General features: G+C 32.2%; 2 protein-coding genes across 2 annotated transcripts; both read left to right on the forward strand.

Annotated features, from left to right (window-relative positions):
- The first annotated feature begins 9,573 nt into the window (after positions 1-9,573).
- Positions 9,574-13,010, forward strand: LOC21396696 (peroxidase 42). The gene is made up of 4 exons (XM_010093904.2): positions 9,574-9,884; positions 9,994-10,182; positions 10,710-10,875; positions 12,281-13,010. Exons 1-4 carry the CDS (start codon positions 9,657-9,659, stop codon positions 12,688-12,690), a joined length of 993 nt encoding a protein of 330 aa, XP_010092206.1. The 5' UTR covers positions 9,574-9,656; the 3' UTR covers positions 12,691-13,010.
- Positions 13,011-16,058: 3,048 nt separating this feature from the next.
- On the forward strand, positions 16,059-21,192 carry LOC21396697 (hexokinase-3). Its single transcript, XM_010093905.2, has 9 exons — positions 16,059-16,174; positions 16,551-16,701; positions 16,793-16,975; positions 17,394-17,468; positions 18,836-18,991; positions 19,109-19,207; positions 19,338-19,465; positions 20,511-20,592; positions 20,714-21,192. Exons 1-9 carry the CDS (start codon positions 16,059-16,061, stop codon positions 21,089-21,091), a joined length of 1,368 nt encoding a protein of 455 aa, XP_010092207.1. The 3' UTR covers positions 21,092-21,192.
- Positions 21,193-22,150: the final 958 nt, after the last annotated feature.

The raw sequence follows: 22,150 nt of genomic DNA on the forward strand, positions 1-22,150 counted from the left end.
GTTTCCTCAAAAAAAAAAAAAAAAGAGATGGAAGGGGGAGGAAACGTGCTGTTGCATGTTTCCTCCCTATGAGGAAAAGGTCACAGATATAGAGGAAGGAGTTCCTTGGTGTGAACTATTTTTAATCCTGAAGGTGGATTAATAGGATTTTTTCCAGAGAAGAGAAAGGGTGAAAAACGGGAGAACAAAAATAAAAACCAAAAAGGAAAATTTCCAGAGTGCTATCACATACTTTTGAGAAAAGTGAGTGATAACTATAGGTGGCCTCCTTATTCATCCATCTCATGTGTTGAGAAACCCATTAGAACGCCCACACGTTCGAGTTCATGTTAATCCGGAGATACATTGAGAAAGAACCGTGGTGTTCTTGGAATTTAAGAGCTCAAGACGGTGTTGGAGGAGTTCAAGATTTACGTCTTAATCGAACGACGGTCAAATCCTCATTCCTTTCTTTAATATCTGTGTAGTTAAATTAACATGAAATAGTGATCGCATTAAATTTTGATTTATGTGATTCGATCGATGTCATGCTTCTGCACAATTTTTTTTGAAAATCCGATTTGAGAAACCAACAATTGGTATCAGAGCGGTCTTTATTTCATGCTAATTTAACGTTTAAATTATGTGGTAATTCTTAGATGTTTAAAGGGTAGGCACTTTTGCATATGATGTATAATTATTGTGTCATGGTTATGTTTTATGCTAATGGATTAGTCGTAAATTTTTCCGGTTCCATGGAATTAGTTTTTGCTATTTTATTTTGATTAGATCAATTGTAAAATAAAAATCAATATGTAATTTATTATTCTCCTAACGCAAGAGGATCATCATGGAAGAGTTTCAACTATTTGTTTTTTGGAAAAGTTTCAAACTATAAAAAAAAAAAGTTTTCCAGTGACCGTACGGTCGCCGGTGACAGTCTCCGACGACAGTCGCCGGCGAAGGGCAGCTACCATGGCCGAAGGTCGACCATGGCAGCTCTGCAGCAGTATTGAAGCTACTACAAAGGACTGCACCTTAAGGTGCAGTCACAGATGATGGCCTTTGCACCATAAGGTGGAAAGGCCCAAGCCCATAAATGGGCCTACTCTGCCTCAGTAATGAGGCAGAGACTAATAGGTTCTGGGCTGGCTTTTCCAGCCAGCCCAGATCCCAATAAGAGGCCCAAAAACTATATATATATTTTTTTTTTATCTAGTAGAAAGGAGACATCAAGATGGAGAATATTTGAAGATGAAGAATTACAAGAAGACCTATTTTTGATGTAATTTTATTTTTATTATTATTTTGGGGTTGTAATTCTTAGGTCCATGAAATCCGGCCAAATTTTTCCATTTCGCTTGCATGTTATTTATTTATTTATTATGTTTGATAATAATTGTATTGTCATGCATCTAACATGCCATCTAGGATAAAAGTGCCTACCTAATCTATATGTATGACATGCATCATGCGCATTAATTATATGTTTTAATTCTAAAATTATTTTAGTAAATTAAATTAATTAAATGCGCCAAATTGTTGAGTTTAATGAGATTAAATTCAAAGTTATTAAATTTAATAAGATTAAATTTAAAGTTGTTAAATTTAATGAAAAAGAAATATAAGAAGAAACGCGGAAAAAAAAAAAAAGAATAAATGTGGCAGTTTCTCTGATAGATCCTAAAAAAAAATGAACTACTGTCAATTTGTACTTAAAGAGTGTAAAAATTTAAGTGTTATTCGAAGTTCTTCAATAAAATTCATATTTTCCTCGTTTCTCTTGCTTGCAATTGTTCCGCTTTTAGTATTTTCCTTGTTTGATCTGTGTTAACTAAGTCTTACTTTGAAAATCTTGTTTTTTGATTGTGGGTGGAATTTTACCGTTAATAATTTTCAACTGTCAGATTTATATAAAAAATTATATGATCTTCATACTTTTTTAATCTGATGTGATTTTAATCAGATTTAATAGTAAAAAATTAACCCTACTAAAGAAACTCTCAAAAAATATACCTCCTTCTCTCGTCTTTTAAAGTTTTTTCTCGTTTTTAATCACCATTCACCACATACTTGAATATTTTCTTTTTACCATGAGATTATTCTAGAGTCCTATCAAATTAAGAAAAATATAACACTTACATGTAACTTAATAAACATCTAACAATTTAAACTTGTATTGGCTTTGGTTTCCTTTTGTTTTTTTGACCCTACCTTTCTTTCTTTCCTTTCTCTCTCTTGCCCTCTTCGTGTTTTTTTTTTTTTTCTTGGCTACGTTCTATTTGTGTACTTCCCTAGTCCTTTATGATTCCTCTCTCGTCGCATGGTGCCAGACAAGATTAAGAGGGCCATGCACTCCCCACTTCTGATGGCGTTGACAATCTGTGAGTGGGTTCGTGCTTTTGTAATTGTGTGGGTTGTTATTCACGAAACCACCCTCACATTCTCCTTTCTTTTCTTTGTTTTTACCGTTCAACAGTCACCATAGAGCATAAAATGGTGTGCTCCACACAACAGTCATCTCGTTGCTGATGTAAGATGTATTCAACCAGCACATAAATTATGGTTGGAGCACATTTATATCATCTTGCGTGTGACATAATGAGTTTTTTTTTTTATTGAACCTCTTTATTTTAGTATTAGTTTCTAATTGTTAAATCTGATTAAATTCACATCATATTAAAAACGCATACAAAAATAAATCATTTTTAATATAAATTTAACAATTAAAAATAAAATATTTGTAAGTAGTTTATTTTTTCAAAATATGATAGAGAAACTCTGACGTAACTTATAGCCCGTTTGGTTGGAGGATTCATTCTCTAATTCGAATCATGGTTCATAGTTCGCTATAATATTTTCTCTCATAAAAAATACACGTAAATAAAAAATGGTTTTAACCCATAAACTAAACGGATTCTTTAATATGCATGCCCACATTTCCAAGGGGTCCCCTAATGACAAGTATTGATCAGACTAGGTTAGATTAGGTTCCTAGGCTTAATAATTATCAAAGAACCGTGTTAGGCTAATAATTTTGGGGTTGTTCTTTTGGAGTGTAATTTGAGTGTAGTTTTTAAGTTGAATTTGAGTTATAACTTGAGTTGAAGTTGTAACTTGAATCAAGTTGAGTAAAGTTGAATAAAGTTGAAATTTAAAAGAACGTGAACTTGAATAAAGTTAAAACTCGAGTTGTCTTTTTTTAAGTTTTTTAGATAAAAGAACATGCCCTTTGACACTCAGGGTTTTTTTTTTTTTTTTTTTTTTTGGTTGAAGCATGTTGAGCTCTTTTAGAGCATACCCCACCTTTGCCTCTTTGTAATCTTGGATGGTTATTTCAACAAATGTCGAATGAGGTCTATAAAATGTAATCAGGGCTTGAAGTGGAATAGTTTCTTTTATGTGATAAACTTAAGTGTTTTTTTTTTTTTTTTCTTTCATAGAAATCTCAATTAATTGAAAAGTCTTGCAATCCTGACAACACACAGGAGAACAAGACAAGTCGTGCATATATAAGCGAATTCCGAATTATGTTTTTGATCCGGTTTGCAGTCCTTAGTTATGAAACAATTTAGAAAGAATTGGATTTTTTTTTTGGCGGCAATTTTAATGTCTTTTCGTGTGATGATCATATTAAAATTAACATAATTATTAGTAACTTTAAACAAAATATTGTGGAAGAAAATTTAAGATATATATGACCCAATAGGCTAAACATAAACTTGGAGTTGCGCAACATTACTCTTTTTAAGTATTTAAAACTTGTGGGAAGGTGATTGAGGGTGTAATCAAAGGGCCTACTTTCTGCTCCACTCAAATTCCAAAAAAAATATATCGATTCTCGCAGAAATTCTCTCTTTTTCCCCTTTGTTTTTCTTTTTTGTATTCCCGTGTCGGGGCAAAACGTAGAACAACCGTTTGATAAGAGAAATCCAAAGGTGGTCCAAGGTATCATTGTAACGTATGTGGAAAGTGTCATATAGTAATACCCCATTGAGCGACCGTCTTATCCTAAAGAAAACTCAAATCCAGTAGCTTCGTAGTTTTCATACTTTCATTTCAAGAACTAGAATGTAAAAAGAGATTTCTATGGTAAGTTCTGAAACAATTAACTCTATGTATAAGTTTACATTTTTATTTGTCAGACCTCAATAAGACATTATTTATTTAATGTGATTTTAACCCGATTAAAATGTTAGAAATAACTGTTGAGGTCTTAACATAGAAGGATCCTAAGATTTATTATCTTCTTTGGACAAAAAGACGAATAAGAAGTTGAACATATTTTACTCCTAGTTGTTGCGTAAGATTCTTGACGTGGCTAAGTTCAGCAATATCAACACATCTACGTGTATGAGTATCTTTGTTTAGTTCGCTAATTTGAGTTTTTAATTTGAGTTGAGATGTGACTTTATGTGAGAATTTTTTACTGTAATAAAAAAGTTATATGTAACTGTTTCTGAGAGCTTTTTAACAATATCATTGTCTCAAAACAATTTATTATTATTATTATTATTTATTTCATTCCTTCTAGCGGACCATGGACAAAAGATTGGTGTTGACAAAAGCATCTAGAGACAGATTACAAGCCCGTTTAGGAGAATTTGTGTTTGTATTTTAAGCAGTAAAAGAAGAGAAATACGAGTCAAAACTTTTCTATGATTGTTTGAATAGTACATGAAAAAATACTTTTTAAATCCAGAAGAACTTTTAAAATTATTTGGATAAACAAGTTGAAAACACTTATTCTTGTGACAATGTCTATTATGCCCTCATTTGGGTTATTTTCTCTTTTTTTTTTTTAGTAAAAATTCACTTCATGACACCAATAGAACTTTTTTGTAATATTTCTTGCAAAAAAAAAAAAAAAACAATAAAAATAAAGTCGTGAACAAGCCACAAGAAATTTCCCAAGCAGAGCATTCTACAAGAGGGGAGTGGACTAATGGAGAATAGTAGAAAATATGCCAATATGAAAAGCTTAAGAAAGTATATAGGTCAATTTTTAGTTATAGAAATTAATAGGTCATAACTTGTCAAGTTATGGTTCATAACCAGATAAGTTATGGATAAACTTGTCAAATTATAGTTCATAACCAGACAAGTTATGGATAATTATGGACAATAACTTGTCAAGTTATGGTTCATAACCAGACTAATTATAGACGAAAACAGTAATTTGACATATTTATTAACTTATGTAAACTATTGGCCTATTAATTTTAATTCATCTCAAGCCTTTATCTATTTCTCTCTGTCTCCCTAAAATATAAGATGTATTTTGCCAGATGAAACGTCAATATAATAAGGGATATGAATGACATTTTAAATTTGTTATTCCGAGATGAAAGGTTAAAAATGTAAATAAAAAAAAAATTATTGGGCTTTTCATAAGCACTTTTAACCTAGCTTGTTCCATTAGCGCTTATAAAAGCCAAAAGTCAATTTGATAGGTCCATCCAAACTGACCAAAAAACTGCTTTTGGAATAAATAAATCAAAACCAGCATAAAAAAAGCCAATCCAAACGGACCCTACATCTCCACAAGTCAACATATTTACCAATATACGCCTTGACCTACTCTATTTTTGTGGATCTCCAGAAATTACATCAAAATCCCACATAATATTAACATTACATTCATGCACTGATTGATATTTTTTTATTTTTAAAATTATAGAAGGAGATTCAAACTCCATACCTATCTCATCTCAACACTGAAAATATAGCCTGAATTTATTGCAACTTCAACCACATGGTGCATTTATTTTAAGAATTTTGCATTGTTTAAATTATGATTCTTAATTTTATTACATTGTTTTTCTCTCATAAAAAATTTTAATTTTAAAAGTTAAAATTAAAGTCATTGGTTTGAACTATAAACCAAACGAACTCACAATAATTAAGATAATTACCAGCTTGTTGTGTGAGGAAAAAAAAAAGATATATTTAAGTGAATATTACATTAATGTCAGAAATGAACTATTACTTCCCATTATATTAAGCTTCATGAATGAAAATCAAGAGCCTGCAATCCTTTCACAACTCTTAGTGGACGTTTAGTTTATAAATTTAAAATTATGATTTAAAATTATTTTTTATTTATGTGTATTTTTTATAAAAAAAATATCATAATAAATCATAAATAATAATTTAAATCATTATATAAATACACAAATTAAACGCACTCTTAACCCCTCATCCCCAAAAATGCTTATTGAAACCTACTATGTCACGTGTGAGTCAGCCCACTCGTGGGCTCCACATGCACCTGCGTGCCTAAATGACATTAAAGTATGACAGAATAATAATTTAAATCATGATACGAATACATTAATTAAACACACTCTATGACTCCCATCCCCAAAATGTTATTGAAACCTACTATGTCACGCGTGAGTCAGCCCACTCGTGGGCTCCACATGCACCTGCGTGGCTAAATGGCACTAAAGTCTGACAGAATATAAAAGCAAAGTGTCGGTGGTGGCACTGGCAAGAATGAGGTGATGCTGTTTTTGTTTTTTTTGTTTTTTGGTTCACATTTCTGCATTTAGTTAAGCCCACTTGGTTCATATAGATATAGTTCTCCTTAGTGGAATTCTTTAATTTTATTGAGCAAAAAAAAAAGAAGAAGAATAAAAGTCCAACTTGGTCCTATTAGAGTTAACGCTTCACTACTACCGATTACATTGTTATTGAAATTGGAGTAATTTGGATGGCATGGCACTTCAAAATAAAGCCAAGTAGATATTGACATATTGTGGGGCAAGAATTAAAAGGACCTTCTTCTCCCTTTTATGATAAGTCATTATAAAAATATTTGGTAATTAACCACTTTTAAGTTGCTTCCTAACTTTATCACTCGTCGTTCTTTGATTCCAAATAATTCAAATCTAAACTAAAAAAATCAAAATTTTCTTTGGCTGAGATCATTTAATTTCTACAGTAAAGAATGAGACAATATAGCCTTTCTTTTTCATTACATCATTTGAGTGTTTTCTTTTCTTTCTTTTTTGAAAAATTTGTCACCCTCCGTTTCCTTTCCTTCGTTTGTGTATTAGCTTTCCACGCAAGAGCATAGTCTTTATTATAATGAAGTTGACATATAGTCTCAATAATAGGTACTTATATAAATGTAGCCATCAATCTATAGATATAGTATAATTAGTACAAGAGCTATTGTTGATATTGCGTGAGCTGTCTGCACACTTTTAATTAATCCTAGCTCCATATATTGGAAAGCTAATTGGCATTTTAATAATGCATGTTTCAGTAAGGTTAACAGAAATTTTACTCTGATTAAAGTGGAAACTATGTTGTTACTCATTTATTTTTTTAAGGTAAATGCGAAGTTTTATTTAGTTTACGCTAATAATGCAAATTAAAAGTACCTCCCAACTTGAATCAAAGGTATCGAACCTTAACTTTCTTAATCTTATTTATCTTTGTTTTCTTCATTTACTTGCTTCTCATGGAGAAGGAAAAAAAAAAAAGTTAGCATCCTAATATTTGTTATATATATATATATATATATATAGATAGATAGAGGTAGGTAGCTTTAACTTTCTATCTTTATTTTGTCTTCTTCCTATAAGGGTGAAAAAGTTTAGCACATCAAATGGTAAATTGCAGATGGAATTCAAATAGAAGCTTGTTTGTTTTGAAAAACGGAACGGTATTTGGGCTTTTAGTCTGTTAGAGCATGTCCAAGAGAGCTTTTTAAATTTTAATTAAATTTTAACTAAAATAGAAGCTATTAAAATTAATAATTTTTTTTAGTAAATCACTTCAATTATATTTTTTATTTTAACTAAATATAAATTATTTTAATATTTTTTTGAGTTTAAAATATAAATAATTTTTTTTTAACTTTTACTTTATGTTAAAATAAAGAATAAAATAATAAATAGCTAGACATTTTTTTACTAGCCATATTTAGTTAGTGAAAAATGTTTTAATCAAAATAGCTAATTATTTAGTCAATGGTTAGAGTGGAGAAAAATTTAAGAAAAAAAAACTAAAATTTTAATTATTTTAACTAAAAACTAGCATAATTGGAGTTGCTTTTACTCCTGAGTTTTTAATGAATTGATAATTAATATTAAGTCACCTTCTGAACCTTTTATTTTAACAAATTACTACCACAAATCTTACGTGACGTTTTTAATTTTGTGCATAATTGATGGAAAGTTTGTGATAACAGTGATAACTATCTCATTGATAGTATGTAATTTTAGGCTGCTAAGTTTTAAATCTATGTTAGTAAGGTATTTCCTATTTAAAATCCTGCTAATAAATGTCTCCTTAACTGTTTTTTAAAACTGTTAGTAAGGAATGAATTTTTTTTTTTTTTTTTAAATCCTGCTACATAAATGTCTCCTTACCTGTTACAGTTGCATTGAGAAGATGATTAGACTTGGATACAACCAAATGCAGTGGGTCTACCAAAAAGAAATGAAGGAAATGGCAATTATATATTTGCCCACTCAATTGTCTATTTATGAGATTATCAATACATCAATCCAATCTACGTCATAATGGATAATACTTAAAAAACTCGAGCATTATTTGCCTCGAGATCCACTTCATTCACATGTTAAAGGTATTTATACGTGTAGGTCCAGGACTTAGCTAGTATTTACACATGCACGCCAAGTGGCCCCACGTCAATTATTTGACTATTTTCTAATACGGTTTGTGTCCTTATATAACCAATTAAATATAAATATGTCTTTTGAATTCCTAACATTTTCTTTTATTAGTTAATGGTGCATTTTACACAATCTAGTCAGTTATTTCATTTCTGTATTATAAGGATTACGTTTCCTTTCCCCCTAGTTTTTTTTTTTTTTTTTTTAATTTTCATATTCACGGCATTTTGAGGTCCTAACATTTTCTTTTACTAGTTATGGTGCATTTCACACAATCTAGTCAGTTATTTCATTTCTTAGTATTAAAAGATTCCTAAGGATTAGGTTTCCTTTCCCCCTAGTATATATATATTTTTTTAATTTTCATATTCATGGCATTTTGAGGTCCCCTCAATAAAAGAGCTCAAAGGCGGATTAATAAGGTGGCGTGAAGAATTTGGTAAAGAACTAGAGCGATTAAACAAGTAGAAAGTGACTAATATATTGAATCTTTAACTTATAATTAAAAAGTTAAGAGGCAATTATTACTCGTTTAGGTCTATCAAATTGCTTTTGCACTAGCACAAAATTATCACAACTAGTAGACAACCGCACTAAAATCTAAAGGAAGTTTCATTGATCATAAGTCATAACTGCTCTTCGGCAGCTTTTCTAAAACTTTGCGACACTCAATTCAAGTATCACCAACTTCCAAAGCAACATCAGTAAATGCTGCAGTAACTTCACGTATTAAATCATGAAATTATGAATAACTCGCTGACGGGTTAAACAACACAGAAGAGAACGTGGTCCTATAACATATGGCACACAAATAAAATAAAGTATTCATCTTCTATTAATTGCCATGCTTTTCAGTATAACCCCGGAATCTTTCTAAAATTACGCCAACATAATGACGAGTGTCCCCTCTTTCTTTTATTTAAATTGTCCAAGTTGTCCTTCTTTGGCGTTACTTAAAGACCAGTAGTGGTAGAGCTAGAAAAGAGCAGCTGAGGTTTTCACTTTAGAGAGAGAGAAAGATCAGATATGGGTTCCAGAGCTCTATTCTTCTTCTTGATCGGTTTGGTATCTTTGTTTGCTTTGACAGCTTCAGCCGAGAATGAGGAAGACCCTGGTCTTGTGATGAACTTTTACAAGGACACGTGTCCTCAAGCAGAAGACATTATCAAAGAACAAGTCAGGCTTCTTTACAAGCGCCACAAGAACACTGCCTTCTCTTGGCTCAGAAACATCTTCCATGACTGTGCTGTCCAGGTATTTAATTATAAGATTTATCTTTTGAATATATATCATTTTGATCATGAAATTAACTTGTTTTATATATGTGTATATATATATATATATATGTAATTATGTATACTAGTCATGCGATGCATCACTTCTGCTGGACACAACAAGAAGGCAACTGTCGGAGAAGGATATGGACAGGAGCTTTGGGATGAGGAATTTCAGGTACATGGAGACCATCAAAGAAGCTTTGGAGAGAGAATGCCCTGGTGTTGTTTCCTGTGCGGATATTCTTGTTCTCTCTGCTAGAGATGGCATTGTTGCGGTAATTTTACTCTCTTTTTTTTTCCTGTTGTTAGATCTTCTTCTTTCAAAATGTGACCTTTTCAACACAGATCTGAATGTGGGTTAGTTTCTTTTCTTGTTTTCAGTCGGAACCTTTTTAGTTATGCTAGTTGTATGTGTACTTTTCTTTTACTGTGTTGAGGCGTTTCATAACTAATTCTGCCTCAGATAAAGGTGGTCCTTTTGTCACAAAAATTAACTTGATTTAACTTGATTTTATATGAGAATGTTTTAATGTAATTATTTTTAAAGATTTTTTATTATAATAAAATTTAAATTTAAAACTCAAATACGGTTCTATATTTTTTTTATATTTTCCTACTTCATGCAAAGTGATACTTGTATAGTTCATGGTAAAATATTTCTGTATAATTGTATATCTTTCACTTGGGTTTTTTTTTTTTTCAGTTGCTAACTTTTCTAAAGCTACAATTTCAAGGCAGGTTGTGTCATATATTTAATTGTAGCAATTTTAACAATGGATATTTATTATTTTTAATTTCTCAGCTGGGAGGACCTTACATCCCTCTAAAAACAGGAAGAAGAGATGGGAGGAAGAGCAGAGCCGAAATCCTAGAGCAATACCTGCCTGACCACAATGATAGCATGCCTGTTGTTCTGGAAAGGTTTGCTGGAATTGGTATTGACACTCCTGGAGTCGTCGCCTTGCTAGGTAGAGACACTCACATCATGTTCCCATAGCACCATACATATTAATATGTTTATATATATATATATATATATATATATATATATAACCACATCATGCATGTCATTTCACATATATATAAGTAGGGATATTATCTATACACTTAAAAATGATAATCTAGTGTCACTACATCCTCGCTATCAACAGATTAACTCCCGGGCTAGCTAATTCTGATATCCAGACATTATTACACAAGAATTTAGACATTTCTTATTTTTGTAGTGTCTTTATTTTTTTCTCAATTGGAGGTGGAAGATTTGAGTTCTAGACTTCATTTTGAAAAAGGAAAACTCTTTTTGTTCTGACGGAGATTTATCTTCATAGACACAAAAAAGTAGACTCCGCATGGTAAGATCCATGTGAATCCTCCATGTGGGACTCATTTGTGTGTCTGATGGGGATAAATCTCCATCGGGACAAATAGTGTTACTTTTTAAAAAATGAGAGTTTCTCTGATAGGATTAGAAAAATAAATTACTAGTATCTCTATATTCTTCAGTTATTAAATATGTATCAAAAATTGTGAAGTCCCACTAGCACTGCTAGTAAGAAGGCCCACTAAAGAAAGTCCCATAAGAGTGTGAAGTTTATGGATACCTTCAACATCGCTATAAAAGTGTAATATTTGTCATCACTAATGTGTCTAATATTTTCACATATAACATATTTGTACTGCTATCCAACTCCATTAATGGAGTCTCAGACCAGTATTAGTACCAAAATAAATATAAAGGTTATCCCATATACACTGCTTTTTATTTATTGCAGTGGCATCTCTAAAATTAGAACTAGGAAATTTTGTGGTAAAGGCAGGAGGACGTTATTTTTTTCTCTTTTTTATCATGCATTGTATGTTGTTAATAGGGTGTTGTTCTTTTACCCACGAATTTTCCTTAAAATTATTGTTAGAGCTACAGCTTTCGAGAGCCCGCTCCGCTCACTCACATGACATGACTCCCACCTTATCTCTTGAGATGAGGGGTCCACCAATGTGACTGTGTGGACCCCCTCTAAGAATTTTTTGTTCGTATTTAATTTAACATGTAAAATACAAAAATGGGTTTCATGTGCGGTATTTATAATATGAGACTCATTTTTTATTAGTGTGATACTCCTATTAATGTTTTCAGGACTCGTTCATTTTATAAATTTAAATTTTTAATTTAAGTTGAGATATAATATTTTTTAAGAATTTTTTATTATAAAAATTTAAAACTGAAAACTCGAATCGATAAAATGAAGGAGACATTAGCAATTGTTCATTATGAATACCACCTTAAAAACCTAACTAGTTACAATTTCACACGTGCCAATTCTGATACTCCCTCACTCAAATATTTGACATGATAATTTGGAGATCAATGAACAGGGGCCCACAGCGTGGGGCGAACCCACTGCGTGAAGCTGGTTCACCGTCTGTACCCGGAAGTTGACCCGGCTCTGAACCCGGACCACGTGGAGCACATGCTGTACAAGTGCCCCGACGCCATTCCCGACCCGAAAGCCGTGCAGTACGTGAGAAACGACAGAGGCACGCCCATGATCCTAGACAACAACTATTACAGAAACATCTTGGACAACAAGGGCTTGATGATGGTCGACCACCAACTGGCCGAGGACAAGAGGACCAAGCCTTATGTCAAGAAGATGGCCAAGAGCCAAAACTACTTCTTCAAGGAGTTCGCTAGAGCCATCACTATTCTCTCCGAGAACAACCCTCTCACCGGCACAAAGGGTGAGATCCGAAAGCAGTGCAACCTCGCCAACAAGCTCCATTGATCATCACGAATTAAAGATTATTAATATATTTGAGCCGGCCGAGATGTTTGCAGAATAAGGTTGTCGTTTTAATTTGTATGTGTTTTGAAGCTTCAAAAAAGTAGTAGTGGCGACCAATGTGGTTGTTGTCTTGTAATGTAGGGTTTCTATCGCTGCTTTCTACCCTTTGTTGTCATATTTGGTGTAGTGATTGGTGATGTTGTAGTTTGTACATGTTGTCATGGTATGTGTGTATACGGACGGTGGTGATTATGTGTGGTGCGCATGGATTGGCAATGATGATGGTTATTGGTGATTCGTGCACTGCTAGCTCTTGAGCATCTTCTTCTTCTAGTCACATGTATATATTATACCGTGATGGTGTATGTTGGATCATTTTGGGATTGTTTGGTTGAGGGATTCGTACCCTAATTCGAATCATGGTTCATGGTTCGCTACAGTATTTTCTCTTATAAAAAATACACGTAAATCGAAAATAGTTCTAATCACGTGATGGTGTATGTTGGATTATTTTATTTTGAAAAATAAGATTCAACCGGACAGAGTTAACTCCCGATCTCTCACATGGGATGTGGCGCTCACTTCGTGTGGGAGCGTCGGGTTGAACAAGGTTACAAGAATACTCTTTAGGTGTGTTTAGAATTAGTTTTAAAATAATTTTATTTTTAATAAAAAGTAAAAATGAGATTGTTTTGAGAATCATTCTGGGATCGATTATAAAATTGCGTTTGATTGATTTTTTAAGAAATTATTTTGAGTATAATAAAAAAGTGAAATTGTGTTTATAATTAATATATTATAATATTATTAATAAGTATTAAAAAATAAAAACAGAAAAATGAAAATAATTTTCAACTGTTTTTTAATTTCTTAATAAAAATCATTTTCATTTTTTTCGTTTTTAAAATATTTATTAAAATTATTTCGTTTTTATTTTTATAAACTGTTCCAAACACGCAATTTATTTTCACATGGACACAGTCCCCATACCTTGAGTGGAGAACAAAAGAGAAACTAGCTAGAAGACTCGAATTATATATGTGATCTTGGGGCCCATATGGTCCTACGCTAAAAATAAGAAGATAGGATAAGATTCTACTGTAATACGTTACGCTCATTAATAGAAGCTAATTAAATAAATTTGCAGTTGGTGAGTAGAGCAAATCATGGTTAGAATAATCTTCTAGTATAATACAGTGGCGGAAGAGGACCAGGTGGAGCTAGAAATTCATTTTTAATTAAGGCCAGCACTATAAAAAATATAATGGCATATGCTATTGTTGTATATTTTAATTATTAATTGAGGTCACTAATATTTTTTTAAAATGTTTTTATGATAGGACACTTTGTTTTGCTCTATCACTAGAGCCAATTATTTTAGCCAATTTGATTAATTAAATTTTAACAGTTTAATTAATGATTGTTCACGTTAAAAATAATGTACTTAGACACACAAGTGCTTTCCATCATAAATTAGCCAGTTAAAATATAATCGAATGACTAAAAAATTTGCTCACTAGTAGGGCAAAGCAATGCATCCTATCATAAAATTTTTTAAATTTAGAAATAAAAATTAATTCTTTAAAAGACGTGTCACTACTTAGTAACATGCAGTGTACGTGTTTCCATCATAAGAGTTGTACATTGTTTGATTTTAATGCATTTAACATTTCTAAACTGATGTAGGAGTTCTAAATATAAGTACTAATTATTATTATATTTGTATTGCCATTTGTTTTAACTTTCTAATTTAATTAAATTTTTATTAGTTTGTTAGTTGATATCTTGCTATCGTTTTGTAAGTATACTATGAATTTTCACTTTAGCTGTTGTAAGAGGAAGACTTGATTATGGAGATTTGAATACAAAGTTATAGTATTTTCTCTCTAATTTGAGGATTTTCTTATAATTGTGGGGTCTTTTCAGGTGGATTTTTCCGTCCTCCGTCCAGGATAGACCCGATAAAAGTCTATTTTATCCATTCCACTGCATCATAAATACATAGAATTACGAAAAAAAAAGTCTTATCTCAGAGCATATCCAATGCATTATCAAATTGGTGTATAAAAGCTTTTTAACATTTAGGTAGAAAAATCACTCTCTAATATGATGCAATTTCAGCGCTCAAATTTGATCTCAAATATAGCATATGTCAACGTTTTGAATTTGATTTTTAATGATTGATGTATTGTATTTTTTAATTAATCGTCATTACACTCTTGTTATTTTCAATTTAAAAAGATTTAAATGTACTTTTTTACAAGTTTTAAAGCTTCTTAATTATGATAAAAAGTAAAATAATATTGAAAATAAGATTATATATGGAAGTATAAACTAGAATAGCATATTAAATCCGATATTTTCATATTAAAACGACACTGCATTGAATGAGATTTGTACCATGGCAATACAAGTAGTGCAGGCCTGCAGTTAATTAATTCCGTGGTGCCTAATTTCTGTCATCACGAATTGGTAACTAATAAACTGTTTTTGGCAAATAAAGAATTAGTAATGAACTGAAAAACGATTTCATATCATAGATATATAGTCATTTTTGTTATTTACTGTTATTAGTTTTTAAGTGCACTGACTAATTATTAGATCAATATCTAAACTTCTTCATATTGATTGTACTAACTGGAGGTTTCAAAATTATTTAAGTTCTAAGATTTTGTTGAATCATTCTTCTGGTCACAGTGTTGTGGCAAGTATACTTCAAAAATACTAATTCATGCAAAGGAATGTGCCTCTTCCTCGAGTCACTATGGTTGCCAAAAGGGTTAAAACTCATTTTTAGTACTATTTTCGGTTCTAATTTTGAAAACTTCTTAGAACAAGTCCTTAATCTCCCAAGTTAGTCTTCCATCAATTCGTCTGTAAAAAAAAAAGAAGCACGCTTGTTTTTTTTTTTTTTTTTTTTTTTTTTTTTTTTTTTAATATTGTAAATATGTGTTTCTGTTCGATTGTTCTTCGTTTCTGTCTGTTTGAATCGATGTTTTCTTCTTCGGAAAGAAGCGTAATTTGATGCCTGTAGTTTTTTTTCCCTCTTTGTTTATAGCTCTGTATGTTCTTTTCAATTGAAAGGTCTTCCATTTATGGTCTGAAACATTGTTTATCAATCTAAAAAACCAGTCTTGATACGTGTATATATACATATATAGATTTTTAGAATTCTTAATTATTATTATTATTATTATTTAAGTTGTTTGCTTTGCTATTATTATATGTTTCGTTGATATTGTTACAAATTTACAATATATCAATCATTTCACTGCTTTATTTCGAGAACATTATGTTGTCAACTTTGCAAATGTGGTCTGTGGAATCTTAAGGTTCCATTTTCCATTCCCTATCATTCTCGTGTGAGAATGAGTGCGTTAGAAGTGTCTTACGAGTGTTGTACTGAGATTCCACGAATGGAATTCGTTTGCTACTTATGGTTCTCGTTTTTCAAGTACATGATTCTTCATGCTCATCTAAATGGGTATGAAACGAATTCCATGATAAGTTTTTTCACTGTTTTGGAATATAGGCTCATTTTTCTTTTTTGGGTTTGTCAGCAGTCTATTGGAGCTACTGTTCATAAGCTTGTGTAATGTAATTATGGTTGACAATTAATTGTGTATTTAGAAGAATTTATTATTATTACTGCCCTTTAATGGGTGTGGAGTCTTTTACTCAATGGTTGATTCAATTGTCTTTTACTCAATAAGAATTTATTAATCACTCGAATTGGCATGTTTTAGTATTACCACAGTTATGAATGTTGAATTACTACACGTAAATGTTTTAAAGTGCTTTCATATGTTTTATCAGTGATTTGAGGTTAATTCTTTTTCTTCTAATTATCTTTGGGTCAGGAGTGAAAAAGGAACTCATTATGCACTAGATCTTGGGGGTACTAATTTTAGGGTCTTGCGGGTTCACCTAGGAGGTAGAAGGTCCTCTATTCTGGGTCATGATGTGGAACGGCAACCGATTCCTCAAGAGTTAATGACCAGCACGAGTGAGGTGATTAAAGTTCTTATATACCAAGTTCAATCATTGTTTGACATGTCTTCACTAGTTCATATCATTTAACATATTTTTTGTTGCAATGTAGGATCTGTTCGATTTTATTGCTTCAGCATTAAAGGAATTTGTTGAAAAAGAAGGAGATGGATCTGAGACTTCACTGGATAGAAGAAGGGATCTTGGATTTACTTTCTCTTTTCCTGTGAAACAAATGTCTGTCTCATCAGGCATCTTAATTAAATGGACAAAAGGGTTTGCAATTGTAGACATGGTTAGTTTCAGTGTTCTGCTGATTTTTAAATTCACAAACCGAAAGCACTGTGGGAAACTTTAATAGCATTTTATTCTAAAGTATTTTCCGCAATGGTGCCCAAATAAATGCAGATGGCTCCAGTTGTTTCTTTACATAAGTCTTTTGAAGTGTTCACAACCCTTTTGCATTAAGGGAGATTGTTCACCCAGTAGAAATCAGTTTGATATGCATCTGACTTGTGCTAACTGCATACAAACATTGTCTTGCCTTAATTGAATAAGGATATGAATATTATTTCCAAAAAGAAGATGATAATTAATGAAATATGGTTTCTGATTTGTCTCAATGAATTTGAATCTTGGTAACTGGTCACTGATTTATTAGTTAAACTTCCGTTCCTTTCCTTATTTTGTGCATCATCCAAAATGCTTGGCAGGTTGGGAAGGAGGTAGCAGGATGTCTAGAGCAAGCATTGACCAGAAAAGGTCTAAATATGCAGGTGGCAGCACTGGTATGCAAGAATATTTAATTCGTTATAAGCGTGATAATTGATAACTCATTCAGTATTAATTTATGCTACGTAGATAGCCAACATGATCATATGTTAACCAAGGGGTCATCATTTTAAAAAGTTGACATTTTTTCATTTTCTCAATTTTCGATTGTTCTATGTGTATGATGCAAGTGCACAATGATCCTGGAAATTAAATAGGACTCAGCTTCCCTCTTCAACCAAAATTTCATTATTGATTCTTACTTGCGTTTCTCTTGTGTCATATTTAAATGTGTTCTGGGAGAATTTTGTCATAAATCATTTTCATCATTTTTGCCAACGTCATCATATGAAATTTGAATAATTTTGGAGGTGGAATAAGCGAGCTCTAGGGAAATAACAAACATGCGGAAGTAGAATTTAATATCCAACTATTCTCCGTGTTCATTTCTAAAGAAATTTTTTAGTGTTAGCTGTTAAAGTTAATTTCCATTGAAATGTAAGAAAGGAAGGTCAGTAAAGTTTTTTCTTTTTTTTTTCCCACTACCAATTTTTGTGCAGTTACGTAGGCATATATAAGTACCAGTTTTTATCTAGTTGTGCATGCATATATAAATGATTGGCTATAAAGGATTGGTTTTGATTTCCTTGGCATATTTCATCTAATTATGATCAACTTAGACCGTGGTAGTTGTGGAACAATTATAGTAGCAAAATATGGATGATACTGTTGTGTGTTGAGCATTTAATAAATGTCTCTCTGCAGGAACTCTATACATAAATTTCTTCTAAGCTAAAAGTCTGATTATTTTTCAAAGAATTATAGATAGATTTATAGATGTTGGTAATGAATTTTTTGCGTAGAGATGATAATGAAATTTTTTACTTTTAATATTTAGCAATTATAAATTTTTCGTTATGGAGTGGTTATGCTTCTTAAATATGGATAAAAATCCTTGACGCATGGTTTTCTAATGAGGTTCATCTATTTTAGAAGATCTCCTTAAATATCTCAATTTGTTGAACTGTAGCACTTAATGATAGTGAGATTTAGAATTCTGTGTGCAGCCAAGTTGACACAGTACAGATGTTTCCTAGTCGTTAAAAGAAAAACAAAAAAAGATATGCACGTTTTTTTCTTTGCTCCAAAAACATGGCTGTAAAGGGTGCTGAGCATATGAGCTTCAAACACGGACATAAATGCATGTATAGACATATCCATGAGTTGAAAAAATTCCATCTTTTCTTGCAATAGTATTTGGTTGGTGCTCATGCACGCGTTTTTTTTTTTTTTTTTTTTAAAATGTATGTAAGAATTTATTTTCTGAACTGTGCAAGTTTAGTTATGTATATTGAATGTTTAACACTTTATTTTATTTAAACAGGTCAATGACACTGTTGGAACATTAGCTCTTGGACATTATCATGATGAAGACACTGTTGCTGCAGTGTTAATTGGGACGGGTACAAATGCCTGCTACTTGGAACGGACAGATGCTATCATAAAGTGTCAAGGGCTTCTTACAACTACAGGATGCATGGTATTTTTTCTTATGCTTCCCTCATTACCACTCCGTATCTTGAGAAAATGACTAAACTTAAAAAAAAAATGAAATTACTCAGCAGTCCTTACATTCTTCATATTCTCTGTTGACTAGGTTGTCAACATGGAATGGGGAAATTTTTGGACGTCTCATTTACCAAGAACTACTTATGATATTGATCTAGATGCCGATAGTCCTAACCCAAATGATCAGGTAAAAGTTATTTTTGTTTTGGTTGCTTTTATATAAGTAGATAAGGCAGAAGTCCATTTTCTCATTTTTGTTTCTTGCTTATTGAAGTAATATTCGATGGAAATTTCACATTACTAAGAATTTGCTGCAGGGTTTTGAAAAAATGATATCAGGAATGTATTTGGGCGACATTGTAAGGAGAGTGATTCTCAGAATGGCACAAGAGACGGATATTTTTGGACCCGTTTCTTCCAAGTTATCAGTGCCCTTCATCTTGAGGTGAGTCTCTATCTTTGTACCTCTCTCGTTTTAAGGTAAGCACAAACACATGCATTTTTTGTCTTCACATATTATTTCCTGCTTGCTTCGTTTGAAGTTCTTCTGTTCCCTTAACCATAATTAGTGTTTTATGAACTTGGCACTTAAATTCAAATCAGGATGTGTCTGAAACTTATTCTAGTTTTTTTAAAGCCACGCAAGTGGTCTTATTTAAGCATTAGGAAATTCCATCGTTGTCGATGTTTTTGTTTCTTCCCGGTCCAGAAGGGACAGAAATTTCTATTTTAGCTTTTATGGTGAGTTGTCAATTTCTTTTTTAAACTTTTATGTGAGTTGTCACTAGTATAGACATTATTCTAACGTTGGCTCTGGCCACAGAATGTCTGTAAGGGAAGTGCTGGGGATGGAATTATGTCTAGTTCTTAATTATTAGGGCAGCTATTTTCTTTAGATAATTTTAGTTGAATATTTTAATACTACGATAGTATACAATTTTTCTTAAAAAAAAAAAAATACTCGTGGCGTTTATTGAGATGACTCAAGGTAGGAATATTTTCTCTTCTTTCAGTCGGTGACAAGGCTTTGCCTTGTGCTTTAATTACTGGTGGTGGTGGGTCCTCGAAGGGACCCAAAGTCCGTGGCTACTACTGCTCCCCCTAGATTGCGATTGCATGTCACAAAGCATCTAAATAAATTGTATTATCCCCATTCGTCCCACGGAATTTAATATTTAGATGTTCAGGGAGATTTTGGCATGGTAGCACAGGAAAGGAAAATATAGGACTTCCAAAGGACTTGGAACCACTATTAGAGCTCCATTACACTACACGAAAACAAGTACTTACGATTCATAACACAGAGTTTTACTCTCACTTGCACGTGACTACCTCTACTTGCACTTGCACGTGACTTGCCATTACTTCTTGTGCAATTCGTGAATTTTGAGCTATGATCTTTCGTGAGGCAAAGCATTTCTCTGACTATTATCTTTTGAATACCTTAAGAATTGTGACAGGTGTTTACTTTTTTAACCATGTAATTTCAGGACACCATTAATGGCTGCAATGCACGAAGATGATTCTCCTGATTTGCAGGAGGTTGGACGGATCTTAAGAGACGTCTTGGAGGTAGAAGAACCATGCACCTCTTTCCATTTGTTTTCTTTTTATTCATATACAATCGACAAGTCTCGCTTCATAAATATCCAATTTCTGATTATTGATTGCTTTGTGAACTCGGGTGTTCCAGATTCCCGATGTTCCTTTAAAGGTCCGGAAGCTCGTAGTTAAGGTATGCGACGTGGTAACACGAAGGGCTGCCAGACTGGCTGCTGCCGGTATCGCAGGAATCCTAAAGAAGATAGGCCGAGATGGGAGTGGTGGCCTAACAGGGGGAAGGAGAAGTGATAACAAAATGAGAAGAACAGTCGTAGCGATCGAAGGGGGTTTATATACAAGTTATACGATGTTTAGGGAGTACTTGCATGAGGCCTTGATTGAAATATTAGGGGAAGAAGTTGCTCAACATGTCGTTCTCAAGGTAACAGAAGATGGATCAGGTATTGGAGCAGCCCTCCTTGCTGCTTCACATTCATCTCAAAGTGTGGATAGAGTACAGTCGCTATAAATATATATATTCATATATATACATATAGCCCCTGTAAATGTAGAAATCATTCTCCATAATTTATATCTCTTTGTATAAAAGGAAGGTTTGTCCATATTCCCGTCAATTCTATATGTTGAATATGCTATCAAGTGGAAATTGATTTTATTTACAAAATTTTCCACAAAAGGCCTTGTTAGTCATTGATGTTAAGTTTGGTAATGTGTTTTGCTTATTTGTTTGTGAACAAATGGTGTTGAAATTAATCCGTGTGAGTTTTTTTTTTTTTTTTTTTTTTTTTTTTTTTTTTTTGGTAAGCTATAAAAAATTTACCAGTGTGAGTTCGGCAAAAATAGTAGAAAGTGTTTCCTCGGATGTATGGTGAGAGACTGCAGCTAAACATTATATTTATTTTTTATTTTTTACAGACATTTGGTCCTTGTAATTTCCTCCTTCAAGAGTTTTTTTATTTAATTATTTTATTTTTTCTGAATCCTCGTTCAAGAGTTGCCAATTTTTGTTTCAAAGTTTTTAATTCGTAACAATATTGGCGTTTAGTACCTTTCATCAAACTACATAATATTGCAGACTACTAATTCTTGTGTATATCAAAAATCTAATTTAATTATCTTTTTTTTTTTGGCTAATAATATCTAATTTAATTATCATGACGTACCTTTTGCTACGACATGCCTAAACAAGTAGACAAAGGCTGCTGAAGAGTATTATGTTTAAATGGTGTTCCTTCCATGCCCATGAATCCGTCCTCATGCATGGATTGTTGTATATACACCTACATTTTTGTTGTTTTAAGTTAGGTGGTTCTATTTACATCCCCCATTTTGCTCTTTACATCCCCTTGTAATTACACAGTCTACACAATATTTAGATGATTAGATTTTCTTTTACACACTCGCCAATTATTCTAAAATTACCCCCAACTCTTTATATAAAATTATTAAGGATGGTTCTATTTACACCTCATTTTTTCTCCATATCCACCTCTTTACTCTCAACTCTTCCTTTTAATTATAAACTACACGTAAATGAATTTATTAATTTAATATCTATCATTTATTT

The sequence above is a fragment of the Morus notabilis genome, unplaced genomic scaffold, assembly GCF_000414095.1.
Source record: "Morus notabilis unplaced genomic scaffold, ASM41409v2 Scaffold410, whole genome shotgun sequence".
Taxonomy (NCBI): Eukaryota; Viridiplantae; Streptophyta; class Magnoliopsida; order Rosales; family Moraceae; genus Morus; species Morus notabilis.